Consider the following 21,413-nt stretch of genomic DNA (forward strand, 5'->3'; position numbering starts at 1 on the left):
AAGCCTATCCTTCTGGAGCATCATTTTCTCCAGGAGGTTTATGAAGGTGCCACATGAATCTCCAACTCTGACTAAGCACCTTCCTCCTCCTGTCAGGCAGAGATGCCCTCCCCACCTCTCCAGCAGCGCTCTGTGTTAGCCTTGCCCACGCTTCCTTCCCAGCACTGCAGCTGTGTGTTCGTGCTTCCACCAGTCCTCAGCTGCTTCCTCAGCCACCTCTCACCGGCCCACAGCAGCCCCACTGCTCCAACACCCGTCACACAGAGCCTGGCAGTGCCACAAGCTCCCTCACCTCTCTCACTGTGCTGGCACCCAGAGCTGGGAGAGCAGACAGCCCTGCAAGAGAGGGCACGAGCAGGGAAGCAGTGTCCCCACACTGCCACAGGTCACCAGCAGCCACAAAGGATCCAGCAAGGTCCCTCCACTGCTCAGGCTGCCCATGCTCTGCAGGGGACACTTGTCTGGCTGCAGCCATCCAGTGCTGTACCCTCAGCATCGGAGTGCTTGCCTCGCTGCCAGCTTGTCTCAGCTTAACTCCCTGCTCATCTCTCAGCTCTGCAGCACCTCCCAGCACACCAAAAGCCAGCAGGACTGTGCCCATACAGACCCTCACAACAGCCCACAGGCCTGGAAATAATCTATGTCAGGGCAATGCAACAGAGCAAGCACTACTGAAAGTTGCTGCTGCCTCAGCATTTTTATTTTCAATCAAAGCAGCATTTTTTTATTTTTTGTAATAGTTTTTCCCCCTTTGGCATTTTTGTTAAAAGACCAGTAGGAAAAATAATCCTCAACAATCCCAGAGCAGAAGTTACAAGCAGCCTGATACCTGGTAATGAGATATTTCAAGCTCTGGTCTGGCACTTTTATGGTATTTCTGAACCAAGCACTCAATCAAGTGGACTTAGAACAGAAAGTTTGTTACTCCCAGGTTTTTCATCTTACATTTCAGCAAAGGAAGAATACAGTACAACAAGGCAGGCAAATACCTCGCAAGTAAATACTTTTACCACAGTATAATTATTCCCCTCAACAAAGAGGCTTGTGAGATGACTCCTGAGACAGCACTCAGCATCCACAGCCCACCTGAGAACCCGTTGGCTTCTCATCTGAAATGCCTCATGACTTTTCTTAAGGAAAGAAGGCTCTGACAGCCCCTTTGTCTGTCCCTGTTGTCTTCCCTTCCCCAAGCAGCTATGCAATCCACCAGACACCTTCACTCAAAGTTTAAGCAGGACAGTAGAGGTCCAAGATTGTCCACGTCCACACATTCCTACATTAAAATGTATGCAGAAGAGATGAGAAACTGCTGTTTCAAAGCAACAACTCAGAGATGATGCCCACCGTACCACTCAAGTGCCAGCAGATTTGCCTGGAAGCTCTTGCAAGGGGATCCTTCTCCCTGTGCTGGTTGGCAGTGTCTGCCCAACACAGACCCTCAGAAAAGCTTTCCCTCCCTCCCTGCTCCAGGATCTTGGGGAGGAAATGGCAACAGGAGTGTGTGATGCCCTCACTGAACTGGTCAATGCTTCTACAATTACTGCAGGCCCTCTCTCCCTGAGGAGTCCCAAACCCCACGGCAGGAGAAGGGGCAGGGCTGCCAGCCCCCGGCACCTGGAACCACAGAAGAGCAGGACAAGGCTGAGATGAGCAGGGTGCCATGAGCAGAAGGGAAGGTAACCTGCACATTCCAGCAGCCAGCCTTATCCCCACCCGGCTCCTCAGGAGGCAATAAAGCTTTCACCCAGTCACCTTCACATCTGGGACTGAATTCCTGTGAGATAATCAGAATGTTTCCACTCCCCTCTCACTCCAGCCGCAGCTCCAGTTAAGGCTGCGGGCTGTGGTCACCCTGCCAGGAGTCCCAGGGAGGCTAGCAAGGGATGTTCTGCCCTTGTAGGAGCTCTGCCAGCCCCAAAAGCGGAGCAGAGCCACTGCGGGCAGGCAGCTGAGACGGGGGAAGAGCCAGGCGGCCGCTCGGGCTGCTCTCGTTGGCGTCCCTTTGACACGAGGGAGACACAAGGGCTGTGCTCGCCCAAAGCCACTCGCTCACTGCCCAGCGCTGACCGCGCCCAGGCACCGGCGCTACTGCAGAGCCGTCTGCACTCTGCCCACGACGAGCCATTGCTATTTTTACGCACGCACACACAGACACAAGCAAAGAACCCTTCTCGTTTCAAGCTGTGCTATTATGCTAAGTACAGAGAAATAAATATGCCACACTGTAGCTAATAAGTGTCATTCACATCAGTATTTATTCCAAACATGTTTCCCCCATCACGTCTGTTCTGCCTGGAACTGCTCATCACTAAAGAGGAGACCTTTATTTCTAGTGATTTAAGCAGACAGGAGAGAGTTAGCAATTAAAGCACACTTTTGTACAGTTTAATTCTTTTTATTTCAGCTATCAGGGAGCGTTATGCGCTATCCCTGTATCTATTTCTGGAGCCACCACCTACCAGCACTGGGTTAGTAATTCAGCAATTTGCAAGATTTGTCCTCTGGCCTGGGCACAGGAACAAGGCTGACTCCTGACGTGCAGTGGACTTGTGGCTCCCTGCCCACGTCCCACTCCACAGGACAGTGTCTCTTGCAGGAAAATGGACTCAGAATCATTTTCGTTCAAGCTCAGATCCATCCCTGCACTCCAGCACTTCACTCTCACCCAGTGCCTGCGTTGGGTGGTGGCTGCAGTGCCAGGAGCTGCCCCAGCACTCCCACAGCCACAGCGGGAGCTGCCGGCAGCCCGGCGCAGATCCAGGCACCTCCGGCTCTCCCTTCAGGGATTATTTCTCTGCTCATCAAAGGCTGGCAAGGACTGGATGTCATTCAAGAAAAGTATTTCAGAGCTAAAAATAGTCTCCTGATTTTTGCTTCCCTCCCAGAGCAAACACCTGCCTGGCAGATGAATTCAGTGGTCCTACGACACACATCTCATCTTCCACCTGATGTAACACACTCTGCACAAGGCTTCACATAAAACCCCAGCTCCTGCTACCTGGGCTGGACTAGAATGTTGAACTGAAAATAGAACCAAGACAGAGATGCACCACCAGTCATGGAAAACAAGCAAGGCTTTGGCTTCTGCCCAAGAGGGACAGATCCGTGAGCCCATCCCGAACAGAACAAACAGGGGTCCCAGCACGAACACAGCCAGGTGTGCAGCCAGCTCTGACACCCACAGCCTGCCCCAGTGAGGCAAAAATACTTTCAAACTTGAGGAGTGCAGATGCTGAACGGAGGGGCTAATGTTGCTGCCCTAAGGAATGAATCCCAAGGACTGAAGGAGGGCCAGCGCTAATTACCAGCCCACACAGACATGTGGGATTACGTGTCAAGGATCCTGTTATGCAAGAATATAGCTGGGCATGTTACTGCAAGTGAGGAGACAAGCATCCATGTGAATTGCAGAGGTGTAGGGAGAAATGGAAAAAATAACCTTTGATTTCTCCCTTTTTTTTTCATCCTCATGGTTAAAGGCCCAATTTGTAAAGATACTAAAAACCTAAATTTGTCATTGACGCTCCTGGACTTTGCTTTTTAAAATGGGACAGAACAGTGGACTGAACACCAACTGGGCTCCATCCATGGAGCTAATGAGAGTGGGAAAGTGCCCAGAGGTGGGCTTCAGCAGCAGCTTTTAACTTCACCCATCAGCTACTTTTCCCCTACTCTCCGACATAATTCTTGCCTCTTCCTGCTTACAGCCTCGTCCAGATGAAAGCACAGATAACTTGCATCACTGGAAGACAACAAGAATGGTTGTGCCACATTTCTTCTCCACAAATAAAGGGGCCAATCCCACTCTAATCTAGCTGGAGAGGTGAAGATGGAGGAGTGTTGCACATAGACATTTCTATGCAAGATCACGTACCAAGTATTTTGGTACTTTTGCCTTTTTCATATTTTCTTATATTAAGGCAAGAGAGACATCTAGATGACGGGCAGGGGACTGCAAGCTCCTAGAAAAAGAGTTTTCTGCAGAATGTGTAGCATGGTTTGTTCACAGAGTGGGAACAATAAATCAAGTGAATTAAATACAAAAAAAAACAACTCCTAGTCATAAATTATAAAGGGCCAAGAGGGACTAGCAATGGATAATAGAGTAACAGCAGTGCTCTCCATTTCCATGGCCCTCACACAGCACTACCCCCAAACTGTGGAAAAAGCACCTCCTAGGCAGTCTGAAAGTGTGGGGGGGGGGGGTCACATACCCTGCCAGAGCACTTTGTCCAAAAGCAGACAATGCCACACAAATGCACACACAATGATTAAGTGCAGCACCAGCAGATAAAACCCTCAATAAAATGTAACTAAACTAGACTAGGAACTTGAATCCTGCCCCAGCACAAATGTACCAACAGCATCACTGTTCCCAGCTCCATCACATGGCTGATGAGATGGGCTGTCCTGAGGATCAGGAAAATTACAGCCCATTACTGCATTAACACAAGAGCAGCACTTGAGCGGAGAAAACATCAGAGGCATGAGCAAGAATGGAGGGCACCAGCCTCTGAAACCCCATGACTCCACTAGAATAGTTCTCCAGACTAAACTGTGGTTGAATCCATCCAGATATTTACTGAGAGATGGATATTTACATTAATTGGCAGTGAGACATAGCCTTGTCTTGAACCTAAATTAGCTAAATAACATTAGACAAAAGGATGAGGAGGAAAAGGTGCATTTCCAGCAAAGCCACTGTCACACCCCAGGCTTCTTAGCCTGCTGCAGTATTTTGAAGATCCACACTTATTCTCACCTCCCGTATTACCTTAAACCAGGCTCCAAACGTCAAAGACAGAAAAAGCCCTCATTGCGGAGCAGGGCACAGGAGCCAGGATATCCCTCCACTCACACCAGTCCCCCGCAGTCTCCAGCGATTGCCGGTCGGATGCTGCCCTCTGTTGCCACCTTCTCCTGCTCCAGCAAGCAGGAGTTTCCCCGGATTCGCGGCACGCAGTTGGTTCGAGCATCCTTCATCCTCTTCCTAAGCCGTGGCAGCAGGAGCAGCGGCACCGCGAAATGCTGATCTGAGCGCACAGGTGAGATCGGGCTGTACCTCGCAAGGGCGTCACCAACCCTCTCCCAACTACTTCCAATTCGCTCATTTTCACAACTAAATTAAGTTCGGAGCCCATTCTAGCGCCTGGGGCTGGACTGCTACTGCTGACCCCTGCCCGTGACCAGCTGAGCAGTAGGGAGGGGCCGCGGGCAGCGCAGCTCCAGCACGGGCTCCCCATGAGCGGCTGCCCCACGGCGCCAGGCGCGGAGCGAGGGGGTCCGGAGGGCTGTAAAGGACACGGAGGTGACACCATCGCTTCCAGTCCGGTGTTGGACCACAGGGGACCCAGGACAGCACCAGGGGCAAAGCCAGGGGCTTCCTCAGGGGTCACACACCCTGCCATTCTCCCCACACGAAGGTCAGCTGCCTCTGTCCCACAGGGGACTCCTCCACCACGGATGTTCCCTCTGCCCCACAGGTACCAAACCCCTTCTGTGAACTAACACTTGACCCTTATCACCTGTTGTAATCCACGCTGCACTTTCAGCTTTGTGCCATTTTCCCCTCTCGCCTCCTATCAATCCTTTGCTTACCCAAAATGCTTTTACCTACGAACTGCTTGCCCAAGGCATATACCTGCCCTCAGCCCACTAAAAATCACTGAGGTTAAAAAAAATACCACTTTCAGGTTTTAAACTTGTCTGAGTCAGAACTCCTGCAAACCCATTTAAAGCTGTCGTGGTGCAGGGCACGTCATCATCTCTCCTGTCAGCTCCCAAGCCCCCCTTCCAAAGTTCTTGGCTCTCAACCAGCAGCTGAGGAGTAAAGCTCTCACCAGCGAGGTGCAAGCTCAGAGATGATCTCGTGAACTCAAATCAGTCCCATCAGCTTCCACATGTGGTAAGCCCGGGTGCAGTTACATTTGTAGATATACTGTGGAAAAGGTGCTTCTGCTGATGCTTCCTTTCCAAGTCGCTCTTGTTACATCAGAGCTCTAATTTCCATTTAATAATTCTATAAAAGTTGCTGGGCTGGCTTGTGAAATAATTCACAGCTGATTTCTAACTGATCTGTCAACTGAGAACACCAGAAATTGTTACCTCAGGAGTCTCTGTAAAGGACACACACAGCTAAACTGGGTCAGAAAAATTACCATGCATGTCCTGTGTAAAACTGAGTTAAAACACAACTGCCAAACTAGCAGGAAACTTGCCATTGTAAATTAACCTAAAGGAAGCCTTAAAAGTGTCACTGACCTTCTTCCATTAGGTGTAAGAAACGTGTCTATTGTAGACTTGATAAAATCAAGACTTTATAAAAAAAGAATAGTGCAATCTTGATACTATCTACGGGGTTACTCTGAGCAAGAAGTACAAAACCTCAGGTGTCAGGTGGTACTGCAGAATATGCATTAAGGATAGGAAAAACCCCACCTGACATTAAATAGCTTGATTTGGCAACAAAACGGGGGTTAAAACAGCCCCTTGACTTTGTAACTACTCTAATTCAGGGTACACGACCTTCAGCTAAGCAGATTTGTTTCCAGTCACACTGAGCAGTGGTGTGAATGTTTTGATGCTGTCTCCCATCCACACACACTTTGTGACCTTAACCATCCCAGCTGTGACAGAGCACATAAACCAGCTTTAGACTGTGCCCCTGCTCCTCTCAGCCAGGCTCAAGCCAGGACGCTGGTGCCAGCACATTTCCTGCCAGCACTTTCAGAGCTCTGCTGGCCCTCCACCCCATCAGGCGACACTGCACTGTCTGTCCAGTGCAAAGCCGTTTGCTCACCAGCATCACCTTCTCCTTTTCTCCCTAAGGAATAACAGACTGAACCGAGAGAGGTTACAGAGCTCACAGCTGGTGCCTCAGGAGTCGCTTCCATGCCAAGGCTCTGGGAAAAGGTTTGTGATCAAGTATCACCTTCAAGGCACTTCCAGCTCAAGCAACCGTACACAGTGGGCATGGGGATGCATCACCAAGAAGGAAAGCTTGGTTTCCAACTGTTGTATCAGAACCACAAATTCACCAGCTGGTTTAGAGTGTGTCCAAACGGGCTTGCTACATTTCCGTAGGCTCCTTCCGGATAGGACTCCAAAGAGTGAAGTAAGGCAGGGCATCTCCAGCTGCTCCTGGAGGACAGTGCAATCAGCAATCCCTGATCCTCTACCAACTCACACTGGACTGCTCCAGGTAGTGCCTTGAAATACATTTGATTTCTCTGCATCAAGTACACTGTGCTGTCATGTCTCTGAAGCAAACACCAGTTCATTCAATACTAAATACTCCCTATCTGTAGGTTCTGACCACCTCACATCCTCACTCTAAAAACGAAACCCCGAACAGTTGTTTCTTTGTGCCAACATACAAAACAGCTATATGGCAACTACTCTACCCAAAATTCTGGTGCTTCAAAACACTTTCGAAGTAGAAATTTGAAGGAAAAGAATTACTCACGTCCCAACCTCAGTTACTCCTTACACTGTATGATGTGGAACAAGTTCATGATCTGAAACCAAACTTCAACCATCTTAATTATTCCAGAATCCCACACCCCACAACTTTTTTAACCATAAACAGGAAATACCTTCTGGCAAGGCATCTTCTGTTATTGAGCTAAAAGGTGAAACTCCAGAATCACACACAGATAACTGTGGAGACACATGTGCAGAACACCTGCGAGGTGACCCCATGCAGGACAGCTGGGATTAGCATTAGTTTAGCATTAGAGCTCCCCTGCTGAGGCTCTCTTGTACAGTGACCCCAAACTGCCACTCCAGGGGTAACTATCAGAAGTACCTCGTATCATTAACAGAAACAGAACTGTGACCAGGGATGGTGTGGAACCCAAACATCATCTGAAGAGAAGCTGGAACTTGAGCACTGCTGAAGAGCTGTTACAAGCACTATCACAGGCAGTGCTCGAAGTCATTAAAATACCGACTGGAAACACCAGAGTCCATTTGAACAATTTATTAGTATCCTCTTTTTTTACAAGTTTTAGAAAAAGAATCCCAGGATTTTGCCTCCTGTGTGTTTTCGTCTCGCCTCCTCATGGTCCATGATGCCAGCTGAGGTTGTCAGTACAATGTACCTGCCAAGAGAGAGCAAATGTTCAGTTCATCTCTGTTCCAGGCCAGCGCAGAGCTGACAGCACCAACTTCATCTGTGTTACAACAGCAAGGCCTGTTCCTGTAAGAACGGGCCCAAGGCAGTGAGATTGGATTATCAACAGTGCAAAAGCAGCTCCTCTCACGAGCACAGCTCTGCAGCACACACAGAGCAGCGACAGCCTTCTGCTCTCCAACTATTTGCCTCTTTCCTCGCATATTCCTGCTGGGTAGTCCCTGTCCAGCTGCTGCAGCAGCAGGAACTCTAAGGTTTCTACACCAAGTCCACTTCTATGCTCCACAGATGCTGCTCCCCAGTGCAGGCAGAGGTGTCACGGTGGCAGACAACTCCCTTAGTGCTGAACACTGCCTGGTGCAGGGGAGGAGCTGCGTGGGCAGCAGCTGCCACTGCTAATGCCAACATCTGCATTACCAACACACCCCACCCACACAGCTTCATGTCTGAGAACCTCCTGTCCCACCACTCTATAAATACTCTAAAACTCCCTCTGACAACACACAGAGTAGCTACACAGGGACAGCTGAAGCAGGAGTTACTGCTGGAGCTTTAAGAACAGAAACAGCACAGAACTGTTAATCCTTCCTTTGATGGGGCAGACTGGCTGAGGCTCTGGAGACTCTTCTAGCTCTGCCATCCTGCTGCACTGGGATTTACTGCGCTTGATTCCATACACTTTTTGAGGATACACTGCATAATAGTAAGATTTCCTGTGTTGGGGAGGTTTGTTCAACAAGGCTCCAAGTCCCTCATCACTTCACATCTGATTAATCTGCACACAATCACGACATTTGAATTCAAGTTGTACAATCTGCTTCCACTGACTGGGTAACTTACATAACTCCTCCTCCATTTAAAAATGGCCATTTATAAAACCAAAACAAGTGTGAGAGAAGTCCAATTTTCCATTAAACTGTGAAATGGTAAAACGAGGATTTTACCAAAGCCAAGCAGAAACAGACCTTGCTTAGCAGTGCCCCTTTAAAACTGGTTAAAAGGGACATTATATGGAGGATGGAATTTTAAGACTGGAATTTAACTCCAGGCTGATCAGAGGAAAGCTGCAAGGCGAGTCTAACTCAGGCAGTCTGTGAGTGTAACATTTTTACACACAACACACACTCGACCCTTCCCCTTACTCACCCAAACTGACGGGAAGGCAGCAGGTTGTTCTGCCACTTTTCCAAATCCTTCAGCTGCACATCAAATCTGGGACTGATTACACCACACTGTAAAAGAGGATTCCATTACAAACTGAACAACTTTATGGAGTTGCACATTTGTGATCCCAGCTCCCTGCCTGAAGGACTTTACCAATGCTGTTACACACTCTCTGCACTCCCACCCGGGGCCCCCACCCCAAGCAGCTCCTCACCCGTTACTTCCTCAGCCTCGCCCCCTCCTCCTCACCTCAACAGCCTTAAGCTGCTGCTGAAGCTACACCACCCAAGTAATGCCCACACCTGGGGGAGCACAAAAGCACGCTGTAACATCAGCAGAATTCCTGGGATTGCTCAGGGATATTCCACCTCTAACCATCATACATAGTTAGAAAACAAAAAACCATGTGGATTTTAACCAGGAAGAAATTAACATGCACAGAAGTTATTGGGATTTTCAAGGTAATTAGTTACTGACTGAGACCACCACCTCATTACCTCACGGGCTCTAATTATCCTAACAACTATCCAACACCAAACCAGCAGCACACCTTCCTGCACTACGCACACTTTTGTGAACTAAACAACTGTTCCCTTATTGCAATGACTGAGAGAAACATTATACCCAGCTGCAGCCTGGAAGATCCATTGCAAAATCATCCTGAAAGAGTTCAAGGAACACTACCCTCAAATCTGACCTGCATTACTCTTATTACAGACACATAACACTGTAATTGCTACAGGAATTTGGGAGTGTCAGGATTATCTGCCTTATACACTCACACAATTTTCAGATGCAATTATTTATTCATCATGGAGACAGCCCCCTATATATTCTGACCAAGTAATTTTTTTATTTCTTTACTGAAGAGCCAACTCTCACTTGAAGAGCTTAACTGTGAACAATGATGCACAGCAAGCCACTACAGAACTACACAGCTCAGTAGTTTGAGACATAAACATTTAAAAACTTCCAAAACACACATGAAAGGCCTCATATGCCCCAGGAACTTAACAAGCACCATTAATGTAACATTCAACTTTCCCTCACTGCAAGCAAAGCCCACCTGGCAGCAGGAGAAAGGTTTGTCTTCTCCACATCTGCAGGTATCAAACATCAACTGGAAACCAACCCAGATCGTTATGAAACTAGACAAATTAACCAGCCTTTTAACTGACAACATTCATGCTACTCTTATTGACACAGATTCAACAAATACCGCCTTCTTCACAAGCAGCTCTTTCAGAAATGGGGCAGACAAACATAGAATAAAAAAACAGTTCTCCTTTAAACACCTCCTTAGAGAACTGAATTCAGGAAGACAAATCCTACCTTGTTGAGTCTGCCTGTGAGGTTGACAACAATCTTCCCAGCTCTGTGATCATCAATTATCTCGAATTCACCGATGTAACCTGCAGGAGACCAGCACACAGAGAAACAGCTAAAACTTAGCTACAATAACACAACTAATTAACTATGTTGCACCAAACTCCTTCAAACCCCTCGATTTACTTCTTTTACCACAGCAGCACCCCCGGCCACGGGGGGAGCACGGCCAGGACTTACCGTGCTTCATCATCACGGTCAGGAAGCGGACGATCACTTTGGAGCACGGCCGGATGAGCACCTGGCGTTTCCCACGTTTCTCTGCATTGTTGATGCTTTTGAGAGCATCGGCCAGAACGTTCATCCGCACCATGGTGCCTGCAGGAAGGGCAGCAGTGAGCGCGCCGGCTCTTCGGCACGCAAATACTGAGCAGAGCTTCTCTTAACGCTAATTTTAGATCTAAAAGATCCAAGGCTGACAGAAAGTTGCATTAAACCTTAAAAAGCACTCCCAAGCTAAATAAGTGAGCCAAGTCACACGCTCAGCTGTGATCAAGCATCACCACTACCACAACACGTCAGGAAATCTGACACAGTTAAACTTTGCTTTAGCAAAGCACACACACAATTTCAAAACCACCGTCCAGACACCATGTCAGCAGCGTGACACCTCTCCAAGTAAATCAGTTTGGCCTTATAACCCAACTAAAACACAACTCCATACTACCAACCCTGTGCAATCACTAGATCCTATGTGATATTAAATCAACAGATGCTGCTCGGCTCACCGATCTGCAAAAAACCTGCAGGATGCACAAACACAGCACTTCGGAAAGGAAACCCGGCAGCAGCTCTCACATGCTCGCGAAAGGAGCCTCGGAGCACCCCGGCACGGCAGGGATGCCCCGGCACTGCCGCCGCTCTCTGACACAGCCCGGGCGCTGCCAGAACCGTCCACAAAGGTGTCCGTGCCCCGGCCACTGAGGCAGGTCCTGCAGCCCACGCGGACTTTCACCACTGCGATACCACCTCCCGCGGGCCAATTCCCGCCCCGGGCAAAGCCGCCAGCGCCCCGCGCCGGGGCCGCCCCTCTCCGGGCCCTGACCGCGCCCGCTGCCCGCGCTCCGCCACCTCCTCCGCGGCTCCGCCGCACGATCCGCACGCCCTACAGTCGCCAAGCTCGGCAGTTCCCCCGCGCCCTGCTCAGCTCAGCTGCCCAGAGCTCCGGGCCGGGCCCGGCCGCCGCCCCGGCTTCCCGCCGCGCATCGCGGGGCCACGGGCGGGAGGTGCCGCCCCCCACCCCGCATTCCGGGGGCTCCGGACGGCGCCACGGCCGGTGCCGGCGGCTCAAACCGGGCCAGGCGGGTGGGGCGGTGCCCGCCGCCCCCGGCGGCGCGGGCGGGACGGGCGCGGAGGGCGGATGGCGCCGGGACGGGGCGGATGCGGCGCGGCCGCGGCCCCAGCGCCACTCACCGAGAGCGCGATGGCGGAAAAGGAAGAGCCCGGGCCGCGCGGGGTGATGGGAGGGCCAGCGGCCGGCGAGAGGTATCGCGAGACTTCGCGGTTCAAGCCTGGCTCTCCCCATTGGCCGAAGCCGCGCGCCGCACTTCCGGAGCGACAGCGCCTCCCGGTTTCCATAGAAACGGGGACGCTCCGCGCGGGCGGGTATGGCGGCACGCGAGGGACAAAAAGCGGCACTGGGCCGGGCGCGGGGCTGCGGCAAGCAAAGGCCGGCTGACGGACGGGCTGTGTCCGGCCCCCGAGCCAGCCCCAGGGCGGAACACGGCCGGTGTGCGGCACCTAACCCTGTGTCCGTGTGTAATACAGCTCCGGGGCTGTGTCCGGCCCCCGAGCCAGCCCCAGGGCGGAACAGGCACGTGTGAAGCACCCAACCCTGTGTCCGTGTGTAATACAGCTCCGGGACACCGAGCCCTGTCACCACTTGGTTCACACATCCAGGATCTCTCCCACCTCCCGGCACTGCCAGCTCAGCTCAGCACCTCCCCAACCCTTCCCAGATCTCCTTCTTGACTGAAAAATGCATTGATGCCTTTTTCTGTACATTCACAAAGAGCAAGGCTTCAAGAAGTTTCTCTTTAGTCTGTATTTACCTATTCAACAGTTACAATGGACACTGAAGAGAGTTCACTTTAAAACAGTAATCTTTTAAAACATTAACACAGGTTTTAGCTTTTTAAAGAAAAAAAGTTCAGTTTTAAAAAAGGAGGGAGAGGTCATAGAAAAGCACAAACAATTCAGGCTTATTTACAGAGTCAAACTCAGCATATTCAGAGTGATTTTGTATACAGGCAGACAAACATTCATAAAACCAGATGTGCTACAGGGCTCCACGACAACAGCAGTTTCCAGAACAATCAGCTGTTAAGGTTACACACACCTCCACTCATTTTCTACAGTCTCAGTGCAATGAGTTTACACTACAGCTAAATAACTGAACTACAAATTTATATATTCTGGACCCCTACTCAACACATTCTCAGGTACATGCAGCCAACAGAAGCAAACAGATTCAGTGAGACAATGGAACCACTTCTGCCCCCATTTTGGATGTGGACCCTCAGCTATGGCCATTCTCACTCAGCTAATTGTCCTCCTGCCACCAGGATCAGTAGTAACAAGCCTCCAAAAAGCATCAACCTTCAGAAATGCCTTTCACACTTGCTGCGGCCGCAATCAGTGATCAGCAAAACTAACAGTAACAGAAATACCATCCGGCATTACAGCTCTGCTGTTGGGATAGTTATGCACAGGGTCTCTCAGTTTGATGAGACACTGAACAAGCTCCATACACCAAAGGAGAGGATCTTTCAGACAGGACCAGCTCCAGGCTGCAGAACCCTACTCAGCACAGCAAGAGACAAACCCACAGCAGCTGCTGGAGTGACTTTTTCACTTCATCAGGGAGCCAATTAAAAAAAAAAAAAGTCAGTGAGCAATACAACTTCTATTGTCTTAATTATACATTAATTCTCAACACTGTTCCCAAGAAAACCTTTTACTAGAGTGAACAGCAGTTAAGTCTTCATTCATTCTTCTTTTCCTTGTGCTTGAGAAGTTTGTTGATCTCCCTTTTCGCCATTCCAATGTACTTTGTGATGATCCCATGTTGGTTTAGTCCAGGAAACAGCAACAAGAAACTCACTAGAGAGGAGAAAGAAAAAAAAGAATTAATACTCCATTAACAAGCTTCTATCACTCCGCAGTTCTTTGCTTCTCTTAAAACCCACCAACTGCTTGAAAAGAGAAAAACATAACCCTGCAACAAAAACACCCCACCACACTTAATCAGAAATGGCTGCTACCAGTCTCAATCCATTTCAGGCAGCTAACAAAAAAGTTCCTTGTTTTTTGCATGCTCACACTTACCAATAAGATAGGTCAGAAAGAGATTGTGAACTTGCTGTCCAATCCAGGCAACCACAGCAAGAGTGAAGAGCATGGTCATGAAGTACTAAAAAGTGAAAAGGGAAGAGTTACCACAAACTCGTTGGGGATTCTCCCTTCCCTTCAGTATTTGGCACTACTTCAACATTTAAAACTAACTCGAAGCTTTCTGGCTCTTCCACACCTGATACCTATGCACATGTGTGTTAAAATTGAGATTACAGGATTACCTGTAGTTGTACGTTCTCACTTATTTTCAGACCATCAGCTGGACAGGGTGCTCACTCTTTTTTGCGCAGATATCCCTTAGTGCCAGACCGTGCCATCCCCACACACTGCACCCAAAGCTGGCTTGGGGACAGTGGCTCACTAGCTCACGTACCAGCTGACACACTACTAGAGATACACTGCTTTGGACAGTTTATGCACACTGGAAACAGCCTGTTTCCAAAAATTTACCTATCCAGAGAAATTCAGTGTTCCTTTATCTTATTATCACAGGTATGCTCCTAAACTGCACAGGACTGCAAGTTTTTAAGTCTTGTACCTTGCCACTCCAGGTCTGAATAAACATGTGACCAGTACCAAGTCACAGCCAGAACTGCCAGGTCTTGGTTTGGAACACCAGTTCATTCAGTGCTAAAACACTTCAGACAAAGCTAAATCAAACAAAATCTTAAGACAAAAGAGATTAATTCCTAGAACTCAATACCATTTTAGGCTTTTCTTCCTTCAGAGTGAAGAGACGCTTCCACCAGCCAACAATCCGGCGACGAGATTTCACCAGGTTGCTGCAGATCTCATGAAACCTTTGCTGCTGTTCCGTGGTCCTTTTATCAGAGGGAGGGAAAAAATACAGAAATAAGAATTCAAGGTTTAATTTAAAATCTTAAAAAATCTCTCATGGCTTTTTTCTAGCAGTAAAAATGTATCCAGTGCTTATCCTGGCATTTGCTTTGCTTGGTTTGATACCTCCAATTGAGCACTGCAAGGGAAGTGCCCAGGTAATCTTCCTGTATGCTGACTCCATTAAACTGCCTCCCAAAGAGCAACCACATTCAAACCAAAGACTACTGATCTTAATCTGATACCAGTGTGATACACACAAGTAATCATATCTACATAAGAACATTTGTCCACTAGTCATCTTAAAAATTCACCTTTAACTCAAAATTTAGTTCAAATTAGGTTCTTCTTGAAGTTACTGCTCTTATACAATCCTTGCCCTTTTTCAGACCTGTTTTAATCACAACCACATTCATACTCTTTGCATTACTCTCTCCCTTCATCACATTTATTGCTGCCTCTTTCCAAACATACAATCAATACTCTTCTACATAATTTTACTTCCTAGTATCTATTATCCATTAATTACTAAAATCTAGTTTAGCAGAACTAACTAGCATGCTTAATGGAGAGTACAGGATGTGCCTACTTCTTCAAAAAATCTTACTTTTCCAGAAGAAAAGGAACACTAAAGGTATGTTGTAGCATCTTCCAGAAAAAGAATGAAGAACACCTTGCCACTGTCCTCACTTCCTGTATTAAAGAGATTGCTGATTTCCCACTACAGTAACTCTACAAAGTAACCATTTGATATCTGCAAATCAGATATCTATTTTGATAAAGATCATATTTACACTCAAGAAACTGTTTTAATTGAAGCTTTCCTCACCACTTATTAGAGCCAAAGATTCGAGGAGCAAGAGCAGGAACCAGGTAATCAGCCAGACAGAGGAACATAACGAAACAGGAGACACCTGAGAGGACTGATGGGTCCAAATAGTAGATCATCCTGCAGAAAGAAGAGGAATTATTTCTGAATGCTCAAACCACTAAACACTAGACATGCTTGGTCACTTCTTCAGTCTGGCTCAGAACTTCCAATAGTAGACCTACTCTCTTGCCTAACATCACACAAAATTACAAAAAATATATTTTTCTCTTAATATACCAGATAAGAATATGCTACAAGCAAATCAGGTACAAAGTTCAGTAGAAGTAAAAATTCATCGTTATTATTCTGTCAGAAATTGGCACACAGTGAACTTAACACTGATTGAGGGATGAGGATGAGTGAGGGAACACATGAAATAACCAGGCAGAGTAAAAGCTCTAATTTTGTTGTTCAAGTCACAGAACTCAGATCCACTAGAGGCTGTCATTTGCTCTGTCTCTCCTGGGAGAGCCAGCCAAACCTGTTCTGGACAAGAGGCCTTCAATCTCCACTTAGGACAGTGCTGCATTTTCCATATTCAGTTTGCCATCACTCAAACACAGAAGGACAACTGGATAAGAACCAGCTCGTCTCCTAAGAGTCTGGTAACACCCAGCTGGGCCCGCTGCTACTCAACTGTACTTCACAGAACTTCCTGAACACTGAAACAGTAAAAGCAAAGAAAGGACCCAGTCCACAGCAGGGCCAGGTGTTCTGTACATCTGCACAGTGCTACTGTGCTGGATGTTTGAGGTCATTCTGATGAATTCAGAACCTGAAGTAGTTCTGCATTTTCACAAAGTATTATTCAGCACAAAATCTTTCCTGCTATAATCACAGAATTTACAACAGAATACCCTCAACTTCACACAATTACTTACTTTAAAAGTTACCTTTCAGTCTCATTTGACCTCCATTCTCATCACTTCCCCTGAAGACCATAACATTCATATTAGCCAAAAGACCAATCATCCCTGCCTCACCTGGTTCAACATTTATTTTTGTAACTCTTCTCCTTACTGCAGGAACAGATACAACTGCAAAACTGCAGAGCTGGCATGAACTGCGCTCTGTGCAAGGCAGGTCAGGTCATCTTGACTACCATGTTACATAAAGGCACGTCCACGTGCCTCCAGCACCTCCAATCACACAGACAACATCCTCTCACCCTGCTTACTGGAAGTTACCTGCAGTCTTCCTTTTTCCCCTTCCTCAAAAGACATAATAGAGAATGTAAAAAAACCTGAGTTGTGCAAAAAACCCTGAACCTATCCTAAACACCACAGCAACGATGCAGAATAGGGTGTTTCGCCCTATGGAAACAGGCTTTCCATAACGATACTGCCACTGGTGTGGAGGGGGAAAACCAAGGGAGATCATGAGACCTGACTAAGAAGCAGGGTACAAAGAATGAGGGCAGAACATGAATGCACCACGGAAGAACATTCAGCTGAGCACAGTAAAAATCCCAGCAACTACTGCTGGCATACAGCTTTTGCAGAAAGCACTCTGAGCAGGATGTGACTCGTGTTACTTCCTGTTTTCAATACTTCTGTTCTCAATTTCCAACAAAGTTCACATGCTTTAAGAAACAGAACCTGGAGTAAAAGCCTTTCTATGAGACTTCTCTAGATATCTTACTGACTTTCTTAATAGGTTTGGTACCAGCCACGAAGATGCAATGATGTTCCAGGCTCCCTCCAGAAGGTACTTACAGGAAAGAGAAGGAAACAACACTCATCAGTGCCAGAGGAAACCAGGCTCGCTCCCAGCGAAGAACTTTATCGGTCATCAAGATCACTTCTCCCCATCCTTGCAACTGCTCTTCCAAGCTTGCAGTTTCACCAGCCTACACAGAGAGAGAAGAAAACTCCTTTACCAACCAGAGTATCAAATTAATTCACACTGAAGTTGCTAAAAAAAACCCAGTGCAATAATTAAAGATCTCAGTCACCAACCTGAGTAATTAAATTAGTAATAATATTGTGAGTTTTGTACTAAGTTGTGACATTGTAGCAGTGATACTTTAAAACAGTCAAGATCCTAGCAGCATGTATAGGCCAAACAACACCTCCTCCCAGATTGTTTTCCAACAACACCTCCCAAGGTGTTTTCCCCAATCTCCCATTTACCGTACCCCATCCCCCCATATTAGTAGCAAGTTAGGTTCTAAAGCATAGCTAAAGCCTCTCAAGTTTTCAGTGTCAACATCTGGAAAACTGTAACATGAGAACTATTTTAAAATAAATGTATTTTCCAAGACAACTCTACCACAGTAAACTGAAGCTTTCTAGCTGCTGTCCAATGCCAATTTCTTATTATGAGGAAGATGGATAAAGACTCAGAATCCACAGTAAAGTTATCCAACTGATCACATTTGGCCTGCAAAGCAAGTCTTCCCACAAGCTGCCCAAGACAGCCTTTAAATTCCACTTGCTATGTGATTCCTACATTCCTCCCTACACTCTCCTGTAAGGAGGCCCCACCTGTGCTGCCATCAGCTTGTTAAGCAGTTCACCTGAGGTGTTCCACATTTAACAGAGCTTAACAGTCTCCCCCCGCAGTGGGATATGGCATCTCAGAGATTACAAAACTCAGGTACCCGTGAACAGAACCGACTGCTGCCCAAGCAGTAAGAAGTGAAAAGTCATGAAGACACGCATGTCTTGAAGACACGTTTCACTCTCAGCTATGTGCTACACTTAATTCCAATTAGAACTCCGACACCACCACAATAACAAGGACAATACCGTTCCGTGGACTTTCCGCGAACTCTGGAGCTTCGCTCCAAGCTGAGCTCCCGGGGCTGCTCCCCGAGCTCAGCCTGGGTGTGCAGCACCGCAGCGCTCAACCAGCCTCTGCCCCTACACAAGCTTTTAAAGCGATTTTCCCATTTCCCACGGCAGCCGCTTACCAGTTCAGGCATAACTATATATATATCTCCTTGTGTTTAGTTAACTATTCAAGCCTACTTTGGCACATTTAGTTAAGCTGATCACCCAGAGCCTGCCGCTGTCCCGTATCGCTGCGGCTTCACACACAGACACAGACTGACACAGACAGACAGACAGACGCATTCGGGGTAACGCCAAGCGCTCCTGGGGGCTCCGGCCCGCGAGCAGCAGCGCAGCCGCCGACCCCGCGCCCCGGGCCCGCAGCGGCCGCCCCGCGCGCGGCCCCGCCGAGCCCACAGCGAGCCCCGCGGGAGCCAAACCGCGTCACACAGCGCGGGGCCGAGGCGGCCCTCGCCAGCCACCGCTGCGGGCACGGCGGGGCAGGCCCAGCTCCCCCGGCAGGCCCGAGCGGCCGCCAGCCCCCGCCCGGCCCCTGCCCGCCCTCACCAGCTGGTAGGCGCTGTTGTTATCCCCCTCCGCCATCTTGCGCCGCTCCCGCACCGCCGCCCGCCGGCCACGCCCTCCCTCGCCACGCCGCGCAGCCTCCTTTTATAGCCTCCGCGGGCCGCCCGGGCACTGTGATTGGCCAGCCCCGGCGCCGCGCCGGCCGCCGGTTGGCTGCTGCGGTTCGAACGGCGCGCGGCGTGCGCGCGCCCCCTGGCGCGCCGCAGTGCGGCTGAGGCGGGGCCGGGCCCGCGCCGTGAGGGAGGGGCGGCTCCCGGCACCGGGGCACGGAGGGCGGCCTGGCCAGAACGTCACACCGTGAGGTGGGTTGGAAAAGATCTCCGAGTCCAGCCTGCGACCGAACAGCGCTTTGTCAACTGCGCCATGGCACTGAGGGACACACGTCGAATCTTTCCTTAAAACACCTCCAGGGACGGTGACTGTACCACCCCCCTGGGCCGCCCGTTCCAATGTCTAATCACTCTTTCTCTGCAGAAATTCTTCCTAATGTCCAACCTAAACCTCCCCTGGTGCAGTGTGAGGCTATGTCCCCTTGTCCTGTCACTCGTTTCCCGGGAGCAGAGCCCGACCCGCACCCGGCTCCGGCCTCCTGTCGCTGCTGGGGTCCCCCCGAGCTCCCTCTCCTCCCGACAAAGCCCCGGTCCCGCAGCTGCTGCTCCCCACACCGGGGCTCCGGCCCTGCCCAGCTCCACTGCCCTGCCCAGCTCCCCTGCCCTGCCCTGCACTTGCTCCAGCCCCTCAGTGTCCGTTCGGAATGAGGGGCCCGGAGCTGCACACAACACCCGAGGTGTGGCCTCGTCAGGGCCCAGCACAGGGCAAATTCTGTCGCTAACATCAAAGCCCAGCAACGTGTTTTATTTCCTTCAGAACTTGTGGCAGCATGGGAATAAACACAGGTGAAAGGCACTGGGATATAAATATTGTTTCTGACTCAGCTTTCTAAATGCTTTAGGCACGTGTGCTAATGAGCTTAATCACTGTGCCCAGGATGCAACACAAGGCTATAAATGAGAGCAAAGAAAACATCTCAGGCACCAAAACTGCTCTGGCACCAGCTTGATAGAGACAAAAAAAGAGAGAAGTACTGAGAAGGACACTGTAAAAGCAAACATATGTCCGTCCTGGTTTTGTCTTTCACAGGGTGCTTCTCACTACTCTAGAATGTATGTAAAGAACAGATTCTATACTGAGTAACTTTCAAATTCATCCACATGCTGGTAAAAGCTAACAGTATTTTCGGGTAATATTTTGTGGAGTTCACTCTCAATATCTGTTAAATTTTACCACAGCAAAGCTCACACAAAAGGTGATTTCATAAGGAAGTGATGCCAGCAGTAATTTTATTAGTCTTTTAAGAGTATGCAGCCATACAGAAGCATGACCTCATAGCAACCTTCCAGTGTCTGAAGGGGACCTACAAGGAGAGGGACTGTAGTGACAGGACAAGGAGTAATGGGTACAAACTGAAAGAGGAGAAATTTGGGATAATATTAGGAGGAAATTCTTTACTGAGGGTGGTGAGGACAGGTTTGCCCAGGGAGGTTTAACCCTGGGAAATGTCCCTGCCCTTAGCAGGAGGGTTGGGACGAGATGGAGTTTAAGGTCCATTCCAACCCCTCGGCATTCAGTGATCCTATGATGCATTACAGTGCCTGGGGATATTTACAGTGCCCTGCAGCAGCACTGCTCTGTCTATCTGATACCATCAGCCAGCTCCTGGTTTCATCCATTTATATGATTCTCACCACAAAAACCCCAAGCACTTACCAGTGGAAAAGTATCTCCAGCCTGTCCCATTCACCATCCTCCAGCCGGTTTTTCAAACACTAGCTCCCAAATCAGGCACCCTTGCAGCTTTTCTCCCGCAGAGGTGCCTTTCCCTCCTGTTAGGTGCTGCTCCATAACTCAGAGGGGCAGAGGGACAGGTGAGCACTGCTGGGTGCCCTCAAACCCAGCAATGCCAGAGGGACCATTGCACTGCGGAGCACAGGACGCCCACTCCTCCCTCGCTGAGCAGCCAGGCCCTGTGAGGCACCACAAAAAATTAAAAACTCTGTGCCTACATGTACGTGTCTTTAGAAATCCCACTGTTAAAATCTCAGCCCTGCTGTAGGAGGCAGAGCATGAGCAGTAGCTCAGGCCCCCTCCTGTGCCTCACCTGCACCCAACTGCTTTGCTTGCCTCAGTGCATGGCACAGACCATGCTGCAATGGCATCGATTCTACCTGCACCAAGATTCTCTCTTAGCAGATACACAGAAAATTAGATGCCCAAGCTGGCTTCAAAGCACTTTTAAAAGGGGCAATGT

At 49.0% G+C, this 21,413-nt stretch overlaps 2 protein-coding genes across 3 annotated transcripts; both read right to left on the reverse strand.

Moving 5' to 3' along the window:
- Positions 1-7,966: 7,966 nt before the first annotated feature.
- Positions 7,967-12,163, reverse strand: RPS15A (ribosomal protein S15a). Its single transcript, XM_032126033.1, has 5 exons — positions 12,098-12,163; positions 10,865-11,002; positions 10,631-10,710; positions 9,281-9,366; positions 7,967-8,102 (listed from the first exon to the last, which is right to left on the reverse strand). Exons 2-5 carry the CDS (start codon positions 10,995-10,997, stop codon positions 8,009-8,011), a joined length of 393 nt encoding a protein of 130 aa, XP_031981924.1. The 5' UTR covers positions 10,998-11,002; positions 12,098-12,163; the 3' UTR covers positions 7,967-8,008.
- Positions 12,164-12,711: 548 nt separating this feature from the next.
- Positions 12,712-19,173, reverse strand: ARL6IP1 (ADP ribosylation factor like GTPase 6 interacting protein 1). 2 transcript variants are annotated; one of them, XM_032126031.1, is made up of 6 exons: positions 19,088-19,173; positions 17,462-17,595; positions 15,705-15,824; positions 14,742-14,859; positions 14,012-14,096; positions 12,712-13,786 (listed from the first exon to the last, which is right to left on the reverse strand). In XM_032126031.1, exons 1-6 carry the CDS (start codon positions 19,121-19,123, stop codon positions 13,668-13,670), a joined length of 612 nt encoding a protein of 203 aa, XP_031981922.1. In that variant the 5' UTR covers positions 19,124-19,173; the 3' UTR covers positions 12,712-13,667. The 2 variants fall into 2 exon arrangements, with proteins under 2 accessions (XP_031981922.1, XP_031981923.1); XM_032126032.1 differs by lacking the exon at positions 19,088-19,173 and adding an exon at positions 18,661-18,687.
- Positions 19,174-21,413: the final 2,240 nt, after the last annotated feature.

The sequence above is a fragment of the Corvus moneduloides genome, chromosome 16 (genome assembly GCF_009650955.1).
Source record: "Corvus moneduloides isolate bCorMon1 chromosome 16, bCorMon1.pri, whole genome shotgun sequence".
Classification (NCBI taxonomy): domain Eukaryota; kingdom Metazoa; phylum Chordata; class Aves; order Passeriformes; family Corvidae; genus Corvus; species Corvus moneduloides.